Source organism: Barbus barbus (genome assembly GCF_936440315.1).
Source record: "Barbus barbus genome assembly, chromosome: 39".
NCBI classification, from domain to species: Eukaryota; Metazoa; Chordata; class Actinopteri; order Cypriniformes; family Cyprinidae; genus Barbus; species Barbus barbus.
In genome coordinates this window covers 7,699,406-7,719,241 of record NC_136717.1, presented here as the reverse complement: position 1 = coordinate 7,719,241, position 19,836 = coordinate 7,699,406, and the positions used below count along the sequence as shown (strand labels likewise).

Below are 19,836 nucleotides of genomic sequence, written 5' to 3'. Positions count from 1 at the left end.
GAAGACACAATATTACCGAAGGGCTGACGCGGAAATCCGAATGTCTAGCTGGTGAGAAGTCGGCATGGAAATTTCTGAAAATGACTATCTGCATATCTTTATAATAAACGTGTCATAATTTCAGACACTAGATGTTGATTCAGGGCATCTTAACTGGGTGGAGACAACTTAGAAAAACAGTGTTTTCTAATCGGACAACCTTTGAGCTAGACAAGAAAACATGTTACGCTCAAATAGTATTTTTCGCTTGAGTTGTATTATTTTGTTTCTATCACTTGGATCTGTGTATACAAAGGACTTTAACGCATTATGCTCAACATGCAGACAATTAGTCGACAATTTTGACAAGGTATGTCTGTATGTTTCTATTTATCATTATATTTATCTATCGATCTATCTTGAAGAAAATAGCATCTTTAAAGCAATTAATTTTATTAAATAGTTTGTTGGTTATAAAATGGTAAAACGATACATTTTCCGTTCAAAACTGTGCAAAAAGTGTCTGAACGTTGTCATACCTTAGTACAACATGTCAATATGTGACATGTAAACTAGAGATAAACTGATTTCATACATAAACTACATATCATATTCAAACCAGTTATTTCTGCACAAATGGTTCAGAAAAGTGTTAGTTCTTAGAAAGTCTCTAGCATCACTTGTTTACAAATGTTACGTTGATATCATATTGCAAAATAATGACATTTAGACATGTTTAAATATGATGTTCTGTAAATGTCTGAATACTTATGTTAACACTCAACATATCTAAATTGACCTTAATATTCATATTTGCCAGGGTCTGGAAAAAACAGCGAAGCAAAATTTTGGTGGTGGAAACACAGAATGGGAAGAGCGAAAACTCTCCAAATATAAGTTGAGGTGAGAAGTAAGAAAACTTGATAATTTGACACAAAACATCTTAAAACAATATTACTTGCATGCGATAATGAAATGCACTCTTGTAGTTCATTATCTTGACCTAGACTATCAGGATAGAATGGTTACAATTCACAAGTGTGTGTGTGTGTGTGTGTGTGTGTGTGTGTGTGTGTGTGTGTGTGTGTGTGTGTGTGTGTGTGTGTGTTTTAGTGAGATTAGGTTGACGGAGATACTAGAGGGCTTATGTGACAGCAGCAGTTTTGAGTGCAACCACATGTTGGAAGAAAATGAGGAACACTTTGAGACGTGGTGGTTCAAGAGGTCAGGAAATTGACTATTTTTGTACCATAATACCTGAAGACTTCATTCTCAAGGCTGAGGTATACTTAATTTCTCTGCGTGCCGTCATGTCTTGTGCACTGTTGAATAGGCAAGCCTTTCTCAGCATACTTAATTTGACCGTGCATGAGCTGTTTTTACTGCATCTGTTGTGGACAGTATAAGTATACCGCTCTGAAAGACAAAGAAGCAGCATCCATATACTAGGGCAGGGTCACCAGCTGTCCTGTATTTTATGCGACAATCCCAAAATTGTGCATAAGGACACAATTTACGCCTTGATACAACACTGCAAATACAACACGGCACGCAGACAATGTATGTATACTTTGGGCTTCAGTCGCATTGTTGAAAGTATCTATTTAATCAGATTAATAAAAAGAAATCTAACTTTTTTGCATTTTTGTTGCAGGAAAACAAAACACCCTGATCTGTTCAAGTGGTTTTGTATAGAGACCATAAAAGTGTGCTGCCCAAAAGGCTTATTTGGTCCTGACTGCAACAGTAAGTGAACTAAGTGTTGAATTAACACATTTTTAATAAATATACAAATGCTTAGCCAAAGCATTGCAAGTCCATATACCTTTGTAGCTATTTAACATGTGTTTTTGCATTACTGTGACAGTAACAAACTACAGTATTACAGTATTGAAGAGAGACAACACAATTACTTACAAATATCTGTTCAATTAAACTTGATTCACGTAGCTAGCTATAAGCTATGGAGCCCTTAAGGTGACATGCTGATGGAAATCATTGAGATGGAGGAAACTATATTGCAGTGCTTTTTCATGCAAAATTGATTGGGGTAATGCAATACTTTTACTAGCAAAAACAAAACTTAAAAAAAAAAAAAAAAGTTTGAGGAAATTCAAATGGATTGAAAAATATTTTGAAATATTTTTTCCTCTTGTTACATCACCATGTCCCCTTCTAATATGTTGACTAATTTCACACTGACTACCACAGGGTTTGCAAACCAATATGTAAATGAAGCTTACCACTGAAAATCAGTTTAAGACTAGCGATTATTGTCAATTTGATTTCACAGATACTATTTAAACTAAACTGAGCTAGACAATGACATCACTGAATTCAGTAATGAAATGCCTTTAACTGAAAATTGATTAGACATTACTGACACTCTATCCTCCAATTTGATACTGTTAAGTGCTTTGACACAATCTGTATTGTTAAAAGCGCTATATAAATAAAGGTGACTTGACTTAAAAAAATTGGTTGATGGAACACCATCCTTATAATGTCTTCTGTTGCACCCCTTTACGGCAACGCTATCCAATGCCTACAGTATATGCTTTGAACAAGGCACTGTGCTATGATTTTAGAACACATGGAATTAAGTTTGTATTGCTAGAAGCATTTCCTTTCATGTACGCACATTGTTGCAGACTTTAAGACCCTGTTGTGAGATTATTAAAATTTGTAAAATTGTCTCTTGTTTTGCATTATCTTAAGCGTGCATTGGAGGAGCTGACAAACCATGCCATGGTAACGGCAAATGTGATGGAGATGGAACAAGGGCTGGAAATGGGAAATGCAGTTGTGATAAGGGATATGAAGGGGAGTTGTGTCTTGACTGCAGTGATGGTTATTTTAGTGCACTGAGGAATGATACATTCTCCTTGTGCAAAGGTACACATCACATAAACTTGATGAGCATCATATGTTTCATAGTTATAACTAGGGGTGTGCAGTAGAGCTAATATCTGCATTTGCAGCAGTCTACAAAAATTGTGTATCTGTAGTCTGATAAATCCAGAAATAGGTGGGACTTAACTGGAAGTTCGTTCAATTACATTAGAATGTTTTAAATGTAATTTTGTCTCTTTTATAGCTTTCATTTGAAAGACATGCCTTCTATTAAAATGTTTTTTGTTAATTAAAGAAAAAGATCTAAGAGAAATTGAGACTATGTATATCACATCAGTTTTACATGATTTGTTATCTTAGTTCATATTACTTAAGCTCTGATTTCTGAAAGACAGAAACACTGTTGTTTGATTTGCAATTGTGCTGAGTTCATTTTATTCAAAGAGTTTACACTCATTCACTTTACACACTCATTCTGTAGTGATTTTAGAAGTTTATGTGTAATATTGTAGCATCCCTGGGGCTGTTTCATAAAAAGATGCTAAAAAAGTGGGGATTAAAGTCCAAAACCTGACTTGAAATAACCTAACAAATCAATTGGGACTAAAGCGGTTTCATAAACAACAATTTAAGTTCATGCAATGTCACTAATTCGATCCAGGTTCAATGACTCAATTATCAATGATAATTTGGTGTGCATGCTTATTCTTATGCAGCCCTTAATGCTCTATTAATAACCATAAAAGGTACAGCTATCATAAAATCAGAGAGAAAGGCTGCATGGCTAGAAATACAGTTGGTTGTCGCCTATATTTTTATTTATTTATTTATTTTTGGACTAATAATAAAGTCAACTAATTGTGTGTGAGAGAGTCAGTGGTATTATCGATAAGTTCCTATTGGTCAGTGTTAGAGGAGCTCAGCTTAGCCTGACAGTTAGCCTGCTCCTGACCAGGTTAGTTTCTCAGCATAAGTTGCCACAGTGACTGAGCTTGAGCTATGGTAATTTTGCTTTCAGAAACCAAATCAAGTGGCAATAAGTCAGAATAACTGAAATAAGCCTGGCTTATTTGGTAAGCTAGTTTTATGAAACATCCCCCTGGCTCACCTGTTATCCAGCAAGCACAAGTCGTGACTGTATATGATATATATATATATATATATATATATATATATAATATTTATTTATTTATTTAGTTTTATTATTATTTGGTAGAATTTATTATTCATTTTTAAGCTATTGTCCGTGCCTTTCCAAGTGAGGTATTCAGGTTTGAGCACACCCCCTAGTTATAATATTTGTAAAACCGAGATTATCCATATAGAGTGGGGTCTAAAAGTCTTAGACCATCTTGAAAATATAAATTTCAAATCGGGAAGAATTTAAAAAAATCCCCCCTCAAAATAAATAAATAATAATAATTAATAATATATTATAATATATTATATATATATATATATTTGAAATGTAAGATTTTGAGATTGTATATCATTTTTAACATCTTATTTCCTTTTTTTTTTTTTTTGGAGAGTGTCATGAGTCTTGTGTTGGCTGCACTGGAGGAACCAATCGGGATTGTAAGGAATGTAGGAATGGATGGGAGAAAGACCAAGAAGGAGCATGTATTGGTAAGAAAAAAATAATTTCAATGCCTGGAAAACACATGGAAAATAATAGAAGTTGAAAATTCATGGAGTCCTTTAACATAGTGAAGTTTTTTACATAGTGAATGCATTTTAATAGTTCTGTTCTAAAATATTTCATGGTCTAGATATAGATGTATATGTAAGGGATATTTTGCAGTCAATCTTTCATTATTCTGACCAGTTTGTTTGTTTGATACTCTTGTACTATTTATCTAATAGGTATTGTTTTTCTTGTTGGAGACATTTTTTTACAACAATTCATACACAATTATATTAGAACACAATCTGTTAATTCAAAGTATTGTTTTCTGACATACCAATTGAAAAGTACGGAGCCCGGTACGTCACCTGTAGGAGGAAAAAAAAGCAACCCGTGGCGACGGTTTTGCAATCCGTCCTCTCAGTTTAACTGTTCCCTTGGTTTAACAAATCGTGTCCATGGATTAATAAACCGTACCCACGAATTTCCAATCAGTGCGCTCAGATTTTTTAAACCATACCCTCGGTTTTTGAATCCTTACCCACAAATTCATAATCCGTGCGCACGCTTTCGCAATTCGTTCCCGCGGTTTTGTAAACTGTACTCACAGATTCATTTTAGAAGAACAGCAAGCTCCTAGGTAACCTACATGTTAACGAATCATATTGTAGCCTATTATTGTTTTATTGCATATTATTATTTGGAATAGGCCTACTTCAGCAAGTTGTCTTAAGTGATTCTCTATCAGTTGAGTACGATGTGGAATACAGCGATTTAATAAGAAAGATGTGTATCAAAATGTTGTTTAATTTGTAATAATCTTAGCACTTGATTATATAATAAACCTGGCATTGTGACTGATTTTGTAATTTGTTCCTCTTTTGTAAGTTGTTTTGGATAAAAGCTTCTTCTAAATGCATAAGTAACCTAAATGTATAATAATAATAATAATAAAGTTATTAATAAAATAATGGGGTGAAATCAGCTAAAATGGGTTATCAGGTAAAATGGGCCAAATAAGGATGTAGCATCGTATCGCTTTAAATTTTTACAGAAAATCACAATAACTGATGCTGCATTGTTGCTTCAACACTTGTTGCCATGTAACAATCATTTTGATTGGTCTGAGTTTTTTAAGGCGGGCAGGGCAGAGTGTTATATGAAGCTTGTCAGAGAAATTGTAAGGTAATTGAGCCTGACATAGAAAATTTCATTCATCAGTAATAAGGGTACTAAAGCAATTATAAGAAAGCTTACCAACAAAGCAAAGGTTTATGAACAATGTTTTGACATGCTCTTTCAAAGAAAAAAAAAGAAAAAAAGTTTAATTTATAAAAAACTTTGATTTTTGTGAAAAAATTCATTTTAGTTAGAATTGGCTGGTTAAGCTAACATGGGCCACAATGTTCAGCTAAAAGGGACTGCATACACAAACACACACACACACACACACACACACACTTGTTTCGCTATCCTTGTGGGGACTTCCATAGGCGTAATGGTTTTTCTACTGTACAGACCGTATATAGTGTCATTTTATTGACATTTTATTGACACATATCTATTGCCCTACACCTAAACTTAGCCCTCACAGGAGACTTTTTGCATTTTTTAGATTTTCAAAAAACTTCATTCTGTGTGATTTTATAAGCTTGTTTACCCGTGGGGACCTCAATTTAGGTCCCCACCGAGACACAAGTCCCCATGAGTCTGTGTGTATTCAGGTTTAAGTCCCCACCGGTATATTAAAAACAAAAACACACACACACACACACTTTTAGACAGAAATTGAGGGTGATCATAGGTTTAGCTATAGGCCTAGATATGTAGCCATACAAAATCTTAACAGTCTTTAAAAAAAAATTGCATTGCAGACAGTATGGCAGAAGCACAAGCAAAGAAAGGAAACGGAGCGACGAGAAGAGAAAGGGAAATAAAGGAAGATATCAGTAAAATGGGCTGCATACACACACACTTTTACACAGAAATTGAGGGTGAAAATAGGTTTATAGGCCTACTGTAGATATGTATCCATACAAAATCTTAACATAATAATAATAATAAAAATACAAGCATACACGCATACATGCGCACAAAAGACACCAATGCAAAGAAACACACATCTATACAACATGATCAGTTCATTTTTAATTGCATTGTTTAATTAAATATTCATTCAACTTTCTGTTTAATGAAATACATTTATGGTGTTGCTATGGCACACTAAAGACAATGGTGTCAATTTACTGTTAAAAATAAAATGATTTAAGCTTAAATTACCTGTGTTGTTCTCTTTTTATATTGTCCCATTTTACCTGAATGTTGTGCCGTGGCTCAAGAAGGTACCTGCTGATACTCTAACTCTCATCATTTTAAATCTTTTATACTTTTTCACATTTAAAAAATATAAATATATTTAAGAGACCCATGCTAATTTATAAGAATATCATGAGATCTGCTGCATAGCTTATTTGATGGTATTATAAGTCATTTACCAAAACATGGCCCATTTTAGCTGACTTCACCCTAGTTGTTATTATTATTTATAGGCTTAAAAAATTAGTGCACTTAAGACTTAATAATTCAAGAATGCTTTCTTTTTAAATAACCTTTTACAGTTTTGGAAATGTGTTTGTGTAGGCTACTATTCATTCTTAACTAGAAGCTTGCGTTCTTCAAGTGAACAACGAATTATTGTACCATCCCAAAGACACAGAAAAACACTTTCAAGGACTTTTTCATTAACTGTTCCCATCTGGTGGAATGACCTGCCCAACTCGATCAGAGCAGCCGAATCCTTACCCATCTTCAAGAAACGGCTAACAACTCATCTTTTTCATCTTTACTTGACCCTCTAACTCTAGCACTATCTATTCTAATTGTATTTTATGTCTTTTTATTAAAAATAACAATAATAATAATAATGATCTGTACTGCGTTAGGCTAACCAAGACTTGTAATAGCACTTGCACGTTGTTGCTCTTTTGTTGGTTTTGATTGCTTCTTATGTCCTCATTTGTAAGTCGCTTTGGATAAAAGCGTCTGCTAAATGACTAAATAAATAAATTAATTAACACAAATAATTATTTTGTTGATTTTATTATACTAAACTTTTCCCCCCAGAGTTAGATGCATGTTTCACTGTTAATGTTATTATTAATTATTAACAAGGCCTATTACTATAACATTGCATTCATTTAGAGAGCAAAGGAATGACAACATAACCGGTACATTATTTGTCTTGTAGTGCTTTTTAACTCTATCGTTTTTGTTTGTTGTTTTTGTTTTTTTTTAAGAAAATTAAGGATATTTTCTATTCTTCTTTTTAGCGTTTATTTTAGGTTATAGGATAAAACACAGGTGGCGGTGTTTTATCCTATTGGTGATTCATGTAAAATAAACGCTAAAAAGAAGGTTTTTTTTTTTTTTGTGAGTGCAGATCATGGTCTCATAGGCTACTATGAAAAATAATGTTTAATAAACACAATACAGTGCATCCCGCACCTGAACAGGTGGCCTGGTTGAATCTGGCGGTGGGGGTGGGGCCACAAATCCGTGAGTTTACAAAATCGCGGGAACGAATTGCGAAAGCGTGCGCACGGATTATGAATTTGTGGGTACAGATTCAAAAACAGAGGGTACGGTTTATTAATCAATGGGCACGATTTGTTAAACCGAGGGAACAGTTTAAGAATTCGTGAGTACGGTTTATAAACTGAGAGGACGGATTGCAAAACCGTCGCCATGGATTGTTTTTTTTTGTTTTTTCTCCTACAGGTGACATACCGGGCTCCGTAGAAAAGCACCTCTGAACTCTCTGGGTGAAGGAATAAGAAAAGAAAAATAAATCAATTAGTTCTTTGTTCCAGCTGCAGGTTTCAGCCAGGAACCACCTTTCACAGATTTTTTTTTTTTCCCCTTTAATCTCAGAACATCATCTTGTGGTGGGCCAGTGGTCAGGGACCATCTCCTATCTTACATTCACATCCAGACATTCCTTCTTTACAAGTCTGATGCAGTACAATGACTTAACCACTTTCTACCCTTACGTGTCAAACTCAGCTCCTGGAGGGCCAATGGCCAATGTTAAACTGCTGGAGCGAAACTCAGCAGGACATTGGCCCTCCAGGAGCTCTGGAGTTTGATGCCACTGTTTTATCACCTTTTCTTATCGATGCCAGAAACATACTATTCATGCGCCAAGGTGGTCTTGCAGCCAGCCAACATATGCTATGAATTTGACCTTGGAGCCTCGCAGGGGGACAGTTATCCTCTGTGCCGTACCACCAAAATTCATGGTTACTCTGATTACTTGAACTTAGTAGGCTGTCACAGATGGATCCAACATCCTTGCTGTTGTTGGCTTACTGCTGTAATCAGATTTCCTTCTTCTGTCCTATTTCTATCACCACCATTGCATTCCTCTGTCTCCTAAGGGCTGCTGACCACCATTTAGGGGCTATTTGTAGTCCAAGACATGCGGTTCCTGCTTGGGTTCTTCTAAAAATTAGTTGGTGCTTCAATTTCAAAGCTTTGGCCTTTGTTGGCCTTGCACCTGCATTAACCTGACATCTTTTGCAACCACATCAGGCAATGATGCATTGTAAATTAGTAACACCATACTTTGAATATTCCAAAAAGATGACAAAATTTTTATTCAAGAGTGTATTCCAGAAAGCATGTATATCTAAAACTCTCAGCTGATTAAACCAAAACATGCTTGCTCAAGGTATGCCAGTTCCAAAACTGCAACTGCAAGTAAGTTTAGTCAGCCCAGAGTATGTTCATGGTGAAGACCTTTTAAACCAAGCGATACCTCTGTTGTCATCAGAGATGACAAATCAATAAGTCATTATAGAATACAGACTCTAATAAGAAATACACTACATTTTTTGTGCAAATATCTTTTAATCTGTTTTTATTAATATGAAAAATAATTGTTGTTTTTTATGCTAATTATGAATTAAAAAGTAAGATTCATTGTACTACAAATTCAAATTTAGTACAATAAAAGTTTATTGTAAAGTTTTTTTTATGAAAGTCAAAAATCCAGTATCTGAAAATATTAGAATATTTCCTAAGATCAATCAAAAAAAGGATTTGCAAAACAGAAAAGTTAAAGTTCTTTAAAGTATGTTAATTTATGCACTCAATACTTGGCAAATTACTTGCTCCTAGCACAAACTCCAGCATCAGTGAGGTGTGGCATGGAAGCAATCAGCCAGTGGCACTGCTGAGGCACTATTGAGCCTTCAGCTCGTCTGTATTGTTGGATCCACTGTTTTTCATCTTTCTCTTGAAAATATCCCATAGATTCCATATGGGGTTCAGTTCAGGCATGTTGGCTGGCCAGTCAAGCACAGTAATATCATGGTCAGCAAACCACTTGAAAGTGGTTTTGGCACTGTGTGCAGATGCTAAAGTCCTGCTGGTAAAGGAAATCAGCATCTCCATAAAGCTTGCCAGCAGATGGAAGCATAAAGTATTCCCAAATCTCCTGGTAGACGGCTGCATTGACTTTGAATTTGATAAAACTCAATGGACCAACACCAGCAGACATCACGCCTCCCCAAATCAACACAGACTGTGGAAACTTCACACTGGACTTCAAGCAGCTTGTATTTTGTGCCTCTCCAGTCTTCCTCCAGACTCCAGACCTTGATTTCCAAATGAAATGCAAAATTTACTTGTATCTGAAAAGAGGACTTTGGACCACTGAGCAACAGTCCAGTTCTATTTCTCTTTAGCCCAGGTAAGATGCTTCTGATGTTGTTTCTGTTTTAGAAGTGGCTTGGTAGCTCTTTTCCTGAAGACGTCTGAGCATTGTGACTCTTGATGCACTGACTCCAGCTTCTTTCCACTCCTTGTGAAGCTCTCTCAAGTGTTTGAATCGGCTTTGCTTGACAGTGTTCTCAAGCGTGTGGTCATCCCTGTTGCTTGTGCACCTTTTACTACCCAATTTCTTCTTCATATTAAACTTTGCATTTAATATGCTTTGATACTGCACTCTGTGAACAGCCACACCTTTCAGTAATGACCCTCTGTGACTTACTCTTTGTGGAGGGTGTCAATGATTGTCTTCTGGACCATTGCCAAGTCAGCAGTCTTTCCCCATTATTGTGGTTTCAAAGAGCAAGAGATACCCGGAATTTATACTGTAGGGATGGTCATTTAGTGAAACTCAAATGTAAAGTACTGGATTTTTGACTTTCATGAGCTGTAAGGTCTAATCACCAAAATTAAAACAAAGTTTCTGCCTTTACTCTCCTCTTCAGATGGTGAAATTCATGTTCAATTGGATTTAAATCTGGAGATTGACTTGGGCAATCTAAGGCTTTCCATTTTCTTTCTTACTTTTCCCTTATAAATTCCTTGACTGAACTGGCAGGGTGTTTTGGGTCATTGTCCTGATGCAATATGAAGCACTTCCCAATGAATTTGGTGGCATTTTCTTGAATATTGGTAGGCAAGATGGTTTTGTACTCTTCCAAATTCATTCTGCTACTGTCATCATACATTAAGTCATCAGTAAAGTTGAGAGGGCCTGTTCCAGAGGCAGCCATACATGCCCATGCCATGACAACACCTCCACTATGCTTTACAGATGAGGCTGTATGCTTGGGATCATTTGCAGTTGCCTTTTTTCTTCTCCACATTTTTGCTTTCCCATCACTTAAGCCCTATTCGGATGGGATTAGTTTTACAGGGGTAGATGGGGTAATGTAATTTTACCACAGGACATCTGCAATATTAATGGCCGATTCGCATGGGATTAGAAATCTCAGTAAAACTATCAGAAGCGGGGGGGATAACTCAATTTACCCACCACCATCACCTGCCTGTCGTCACGTGCGTTTTATGTTACTTCCTGAATGTAAGTGCTCTTCATCGTTCTGTAACAGTAAAAATGCTCGAGGTGGTTTAGACAAGACGAGTGATGCGCTGAGTGATTGACAGGAGGCGTGACTATGTAGAACTACTGTGTGTGATATGAACTCACTGTCAGAGAGAGAGGAAGCATAGTGTAGCTGGTATTGTTTTACTAATCCTGCATCATTTTATGTTGAAAAGAATTGAGGTTTGCCACTAACTTGTCCCTCTGCCTAGAATGCTACTGAAAGCTTCTTCAAGTGCCTCCATATTTGAAAAACCGCAGAAAATGACAGGAAATGACGGAATATTTACGTATATTTTTACAGCTGGTCTATTCGCACGGGATTAGTATTACCTGAGGTAATTTCTCCTGACCTTTTTACAGAAGGTAAAAGTCGCCGTAATCTTTACTGACATTGTCTGTAATGATTACTGAGATGGCGCATTTGGACGGGACTAAAATAACTGAAAAGCTCTGGTAATTACTTTACCCCACCTCTCCATGTAAAACTAATCCCATCCGAATAGGGCTTTAGATAAAGGTTCATCTTTGTGTCATCGGTCCATAAACACAGTTCCAAAACTCATCTGGCTCACCTTTTTTGCAAACTCTAATCTTGCCTTTCTATTTTTGGTGCTGGTCAGGGGTTTGCATCTTGTTGTGTAGCATCTGTAATTCTGTGTCAAAGTCTCCTGAGGACAGTAGATTGTCAGAGCATCACCCCAGCTTTCTGGAAGTTGTTGGTGATTTTACAGACACGTCTTTTAGGGTTCATTTTCACAGCCTTTATGATTTGTCTATCATCAGCTACTGTTGTTTTCTTAGCCGATCAGGTTGTTGCTGTTGTCGCTGGTGGTTTCCAAACTCTTGATTTATCCATGCCCTTTGTTCTGACAATAGCTCTAATTGACTTCCTCTTTCTTTTAGCATCCAAATTGCTTGCTTTTCTCTCAAAGTCAGCTCCCTCATCTTCATCCTGGTTTGTGTGTGTCATCATCGAATGCAAGATTCAGAATACAGAATTAATGGATATAACTGATGCGACACATTCCCTGTTTTTAATATCTGAAGAATTAATGCAACAGGACACAGCTGATCACTTAGAAAGACCTGTGAGGCAACTGTTCCAATACTTATGCTCACATCAGATAGGGGGATGAAACTCTAAAAGTGCTGAACTTCTTAGCTGGTAAAACATGTGTTGAATCACCCAATAATAAAATGTGACATTCTGTAGTTTTGTCTCATATTCATCTTTTAATCATATTTGTAAATGTCTTGACTCCACAGCCAGCAGAGCAATTTTGTCTTTACTGTTCCAATACTTTTTGAGGGCACTGCATATACAAAGCACTATTATACAGTGTAGCAATGATTATTTTACTGTTTTTTTACTTATTTTATTCTTAACTCACACAAAGTGGACCTGCATTTAAAGGTTTTTTTATTTTGCAACAGGACGTGCGTTTATGTGTGTGTATGTTTTTTACGATATATATGAATTGTGTTGTGAGCTTTAGTGACAATTCAAGTACTTTATACATTAACTTATTAGATTCATACATTCATACATTTTGATATGTATTTCTATATGCCCATACATTTGTCTTTACCTGTATTGGTCCTGTGTTTTTCCATTACAGACATCAATGAATGCACCAAAGATCCAGCTCCATGCAAAGATAACCAATACTGCCTGAACACGGATGGATCTTTCTCCTGTAAAGGTTTGTTTTAATACAGTGTTAACAAAGATTCATTTTATTTTGGCAACCCATATGATATGACCAAAATCTTATATCATAATATGAGAAATTGTATTTCACAACAACAATGCATTTTGATATAGCTATTTTTGTTATTAAAAATATCTCTTACTGCTCTTGACTTAATCAGTTTTGAATCTTTAGAAAGAATCAGTTCATATTTGATCCATTCAGTGAAGCCTATGCAGTGTTTTGCTTAGACACATGCTGTCTGAAAGAGGCACTTTCGGGTGTATGATGGTGCATGAGTACCACATTGAGTTCTTTTTCACTCCCTATTGCATTTAAAAACTTTATTAAACATCTTGCACATCTCGAATTGGCAATTGCATGCTGTCTGAGACAGCAAAATCTCTAACAATGGATACTTTATACCGTCATCACTGTATATTCGTCATACACAAATAAGTACTGAGTAATATTAATTTCCAACATTTGCTTACTGTAGGGTTAGGGTTAGTAACTGTCAATTATGCATAAATAAAATGTTACTTTTCTTTTATATCCCAGAATGTGATATCAGTTGCTCTGGTTGCAAAGGACCTGGTGCAAGTAACTGCCTCACTTGTGCTGATGGATATAAGGATGAAGAAAGCACCTGCACAGGTATCAATTTTCATCAGGGAATAGCTTGAATGGCAATGACTGGAGTTTTTGGTCTTTCGTGTGCTTATGGATATGTGAGAAACTGGAGGCAGTGTATACACTAGGAACACCAAGAGTGTGTTAAGACTGAAGGAATTTGTATGTGTTGGTGTACTACTGGTTTTGGAGCACATTCATAGTAAATGAAAATACACCGTTTTTACACAGCTCATCCAGAAATGAAAATTCAGTAACACTTTAGAATAGGGAAGACTATTCACTTGTAACTACTTGCTTTTCAGCAACTAGTTATTAGCATACTGGCTGTTTATTAGTACTTATAAACAGGGGAGCTCCCCTGCTTATAAAGCACATATTATTCTGCCTTATTCTGCATGACAATATTCTAGATACCTTAACCCTACCTACCTTAACATAACTAGCACAAACTAATACCTTATTTACTATCAGAGGCGGACAGTAGTGAAGTATTTTTTTACTCTGCTGTAAAAGTACTTTTCAAGTGTCTGTAAGTTATAAATATTTTTCTTTAGAAAACTTTTACTTCACAACATTTCAAAGCATAATATTGTACTTTTTACTGCACTATGTTTCATATTAAATATAATTTAGCCTAATACTTAATTACATTAGAAATCTAGTACTTTCTTTCTTTTACTCAAGTAAAAGTAATTCAATGTTTTACTTGAGTACAAGAACGGACGGATGTTCTTAAGTATTAAAGGTAAAAAAACAACAACTTTTATTTATGAAATGTAGTGCAGTAAAAAGTACGATATTACGCTTTTGGAATATAGTGAAGTGAAAGTTTTCCAAAGAAAACCACTCTGATAACTCTCACACAGATACTTTTTAAATTTACTTGTGTGAAGTAAAAATACTTTAGTTCTGTCCACCTCTGTTTACTATCAATAAGCAGCAAATTAGGAGTTTATTGAGGGGACACTAGTAAAAATCCATCCATCCGTCCATGCCACTTATCCGGAACCGGGTCGCTGTGGCAGCAGGCTGAGTAAGGATGCATTTTCCATTGGCACTTTCTCCAGCTCATCCTGGTTGATCCCAAGGCATTATAATCCCTCCATCATGTCGTGGGTTTTCCTGGGGTCTCTTCCCAGTTGTACATGTCCAGAACACCTCAACTGGAAAGCATCCAGGAGGCATCCTGACCAGATGCCTGAACCATCTCGATTAGCTCCTTTCAACTTGGAGAAGCAGCAGCTCTACTCCGAGTCTCTCCCAGATGTCCAAGCTTTACACCCTTTTTCTTGGGGGCATCCTAAACACCCTATGGAGAAAACTCATGGTAACACTTTATTTTGGTAGTCCACTTTAGACATTCTACTAACAGCAAGTAACTTTGCAACTACATGTCAACTAGAGTATTAGTAGACTGTCTGCTTAATATCTTCTAACACTTTATTTTGATGGGTCCACAACATACAACATACTGACTATTAGAAACTTTGCAAGTATATGTCAACTTATTCTACTAACCCTAAACCTACCCTACTGAGAGTTAGTAGACATGTAGTTGCAAATTAATGAGAATTAGTTGACGTAGTTATAAAGTTACTTATAGTTAGTAGAATGTCTAAAGTGGACTATCGAAATAAAGTGTAACCAAACTCATTTCAGCTGCTGGTACCTATAATCTTGTTCTTTCTGTCATTACCTAGAGCTCATGATCATAAGTGAGGTTTGGAACGTTGATCGACTGGTAAATTGAGAGCTTTACCTTCAGGCTTAGCTCTCTCTTCACCATAACAGTCAAGTCAAGTCACTATTATTTGTGTAGTGCTTTTAACAATGCAAATTGTGCCAAAGCAGCTTTACATCAGCTTAATATAAAGCTGGGTGGAACTGGGTGGCTACGGTGACCTCGAAATAAGAAGAAACAGACTAATATTAGCGTAGATGCCATTCTTCTAACGATGTAAAAAGTACAGAGAAAAGAAACAGCGAGAGAGAGAGAGAGAGAGAGAGGAGAAGCGGTAGAAAACGTGAATGGAAATGCGATTGACAAGCAGCACTAACGTGCTAGTAGCTAGTAGGCTAGTAGTTAGTAGCGTTAGTACCTTTTAAGAATCAGAATGAGCTTTATTTTATTTATTTATTTAATAGCTTTAGATTAAGAGATTAAAGGCGAATAATGTCAAATTAGTCTTAAATCAGAAATATGGTGAAAATTAAATGATACTTTAGCAAAAGATAGAGGTTTCTTCAGATAAACAAAGCTACAAACAGCAGTACGGCAGGCAGGAACAGGAAGCGATCTCAACAGGAACAGCGCAGTACAGCAGCCGCATTACTGCTGCCACTGCATCAATCCTCCTGTCAATGTCATGCTCCAACCTATCTTCACTCGTGAACAAAACCCCAGTATATTTCAACTCATTTACTTGGGGAAGCAACTCACTCCCTATCCGAAGTGTGCAATACACCCTTTTCCTGCACAGAACCATGGCCTCAGATTTAGAGGTGCTCATTTCCACTAGTTCACACTCAACTGCAAACTGCCCAAGTAAATGCTGAAGGTCACAGCTCAATGAAGCCATCAGGATGACATCATCCACAAAAATCCACCTTGTTATTCCTCTAGCTGAAGTTTAACAATAAGCCAGAATCACTTTTTTCAGCACTCTGAAATAGGCTTTCCCTGGCAAGACTGAGAAGTGGGATCCCTCTATAATTGGAGCTAGAGTTCGGCCAATAGTGGATTTTTACCAATACGTATAATTAAGTTGGACCACACTGGCCGATAACTGATTAATCAACTGATTAATTTCCAAGACATTGGCATTCAGTCGGGGATTGGTCAATATTCCCACCCCCAATTGCTCACCTTGAGCAACACCAGAGAAGTAGAGAGTCCAACCCCTATCCAGGAGTTTGATTCCAGAGCTGTGCATAGAAGTGAGGCCAATTTAATCTAGCTGGTAATGCCCAACCTCCCACACTAATTTCAGCTCATTTCCCAGGTCACATTCCATGTACGAAAAGCTAGTTTCTGCAGCCACATGGGTCAGGGCCTGGGTAGGGTCTCACTGTTCTTTTTAATCAAATCTAATAGTGAAAATGTGTTCCATAATCTGAATTGTTACAGAAAATTCTGTAATCATTTACTTAGCCTTATGTTGTTCCAAATCCATCTGGTTTTGCAGAACACAAATTGTGATAATTTAAAGTGTCCCATTACACCCCATTATTACCTTTCATGTAGTGTGTGATAAATCTGTTTGTGAATGTAAAAGGTCTATAAAGTTTCAAAGATCAGTGATTATTTATTAAAGATGGGGCAGTACCCACTTTATTTGGACCATCTTGGTCTTATGCTTCACAACTTCTAAGTATAATTAATTATTTATGCAATATATATACATATACTCGAATGTTCAAAATGCATAGTTTTGTTGTATACGGTAACACCCAGTGCACAGCTGTAGCCCTCTGTGTGGAGCAAGATTTGTTTTGCAAACTTTAATGCAAGAAAATTAATGATAGTGCTTGGTTAACATATGTACTGTTATTCTTTTGGTAAGCATTTACTACTACAGCTGTTATTACTGTTCGTATGAAGTTACTTAGGAAGGTTCAGGAGCTGAAATTCAGATACAGTATAGTTTTGTTTTCCAGTGGTAGATCAATCACAACAGACCCAGCCATCTGACCAATCAGAGCAGAGAAGGCACTCGGAAAAGAGACTCTTTAAACGAATCGTTTTAGACACTGTGAGAAAAGAACTGATGCTACAGTGTATGTTATAAGGGGAAGCAGTTTCATTATTGCAGTGATTAATGTTACTGGCATGCTATATGTTGGCAACAATTCTTTGAATGCTAATTGATGCACCCTAAATGCACCTTGATAATTGATGAACCCTAAAATGAATGCAACTCTTAATGGAAAAAAATGCTGTGATGTTGCATAAGGTTACTGGTACAATGCCAAGACAAATTCACACTGATCAAAGCTAAAGCTAGTCTAGTTGGGTTGTACCACCATTGAGGTTTTCAGAGGACAATTAACATTTTATACTAGTTATATCAACAAATTATAGAAGTTATAGTAAGAGGACAGATTTCCACCCTATAAATAAATTCTTAACTCACCATTGTTTTACACAAATTCATACTTTTGTAATTTTGTCTTTGTGTGTGTGTGTGTCATCAGAAGAGAATAAGGAAGTGCCTGCCTCTGATTCTGAAGGTTCCCAAACTGGTGACTCACCCGAAAAACATGAGGACCTCTGAAGTCATATGGCTTGAATGCAGAAAACAGCCTCCAGGACACAATATTTGCCTAGGGACCACTAGTGTCTGCAGTGTCTAAATACTGTTTGTTCTTCTTCTGGAGTAATCAAGGGTGAAAAGCACTTACAGTAAATACTTGAGAAACAGCACTTTTTAATTTTATGGAACATGTTTTTTGCAGTAGACACGGTCAGCACCACTTTCTCAGTGAGCAAGGTTATACTTAAGATACAGGTCTTTTTTTTTTACTTATATGCCCCCCCTCCATTTTTGTTTGTTTGTCTTGAAAGTGAAATAAAATCAAAATTGAAAAAATTATCAATTGTTTCTTTTTTTTTATTGGATTTTACCATATCTATCTAGCATTCTTTATAATTAAGTACTTGAGACTTTTCTTATAAACCCTGCCAATTTCACCACTGTACCATCTTTTCCACCGTTCATTATTTAATTAATTTGGAATGTATACACTGTAAAAAATCCAATTAACAAAATGGTGCAAGGGCAAAAATATTTAAGTTGAACTAATTTTATAGTTTGGGCTTAGTTGAGAAGACATATTATATTCTCTGCACAAATATATATGAAAAACATTAAATGAATGGTTATTTTCAAATCCAGTCAACATTCAGAATGCTAAATGTTGACTAAACTAATAAAAACAAATTGAGCCAACACTGAACTGAGATCATTCTGCACGCGAGTGACTTCGCGGGAGAAACAGCGCTGCTATCTTGTCAAGCTCACTTGTAAGGTGCAATAATAAATGTTATTTTTATAGACAAAATTTAACTAAAAATGAAGCAACGTATTCGATTTTTTTTGAGTGGACATTTAGAAAGTGTTTTATGACGTTAACGTTACACGGCGTTTATTCTGGTCTCGTGAAGATGCTTCGGAAGAGAAGTTCGTCGTTCCGAACTAAAATTAGCAACTGAATCGTTTCACAAGGCCGTTCAAAGCGTCTTAGTCAGTTCCCTAGGCAGTGAATCACTAGATCCTTTTTTTATTTTATTTTTTATTGAATGCTTGAAAAACAGCACAAAAATAACAACTGTCATCGTCAAAACAACAATACAATAACTGTTCAGGGACACTCAGTCTTTCAGTCCAAAGGAAGTGCCAAGTCCTTCAACAAAGTCACTGTTCATTGTTCTTGTGTTCGTAGAGAACTCAATAGAATCAAAATACACTTTCATTTCATGTTTAAATCTTAAAAAAAGAGGTTTGCATTTAGAAAACTTACATTTATGAATATGATATTTAGCTAACTTGAAAATAAGGTTCATAAAATAAGCATCACTTTTTTTCACATTCATGAAAGCCAAAAATGACATTGCTATAAGTAAACTCAAAATTAGGATTCACATAACATTTGATAAAGTCAAGAATGTCACACCAAAATGATGTTGTGTAAGAGCAATTCCAGAATAAATGTACAGATGTTTCATTGTTTTCGAAACAGAAAGAACAGTTGGTATTAATATCATTCTTAAGTCTTTTAAGAGAGCACTTATCCGGGTAAACTCTATGAATCAACTTAAATGCAATTTCTCTCATTTTGTTAGTAATTAAATATTTGTGAGGTAATGACCAAACTTTCTTCCTGGGAATATCACTTACTAAACCATTCCAATAAGAGATTACATAAGGCACAGAAATAGCCTCCATCTGAAACAAAACTAATTTTCTTATTGTTTTTTGACTTGGATGACAAAGATCCAATGAGTGACATGAGATTGGAAAAGAAAGACCTCTAAAAAGCATGAGAACTCCATGTGGCACTGCATCAGCAACAATTACAAACTCTTTCAGACTAACAGGAATTCCATACTTGGCTAAAACTCTAATTAATATAATAACTAATTACAGATTGAA

General features: G+C 36.0%; 1 protein-coding gene across 1 annotated transcript; it reads left to right on the top strand.

Moving 5' to 3' along the window:
• Window positions 1–18,276, top strand: creld2 (cysteine-rich with EGF-like domains 2). Its single transcript, XM_079399167.1, has 9 exons — window positions 1–349; window positions 800–882; window positions 1,093–1,203; window positions 1,634–1,725; window positions 2,698–2,874; window positions 4,363–4,461; window positions 12,977–13,060; window positions 13,610–13,705; window positions 17,879–18,276. The coding sequence occupies exons 1-9, from the start codon at window positions 221–223 to the stop codon at window positions 17,956–17,958; spliced, it is 951 nt and encodes a 316-aa protein (XP_079255293.1). The 5' UTR covers window positions 1–220; the 3' UTR covers window positions 17,959–18,276.
• The last annotated feature ends 1,560 nt before the right edge of the window (window positions 18,277–19,836 follow it).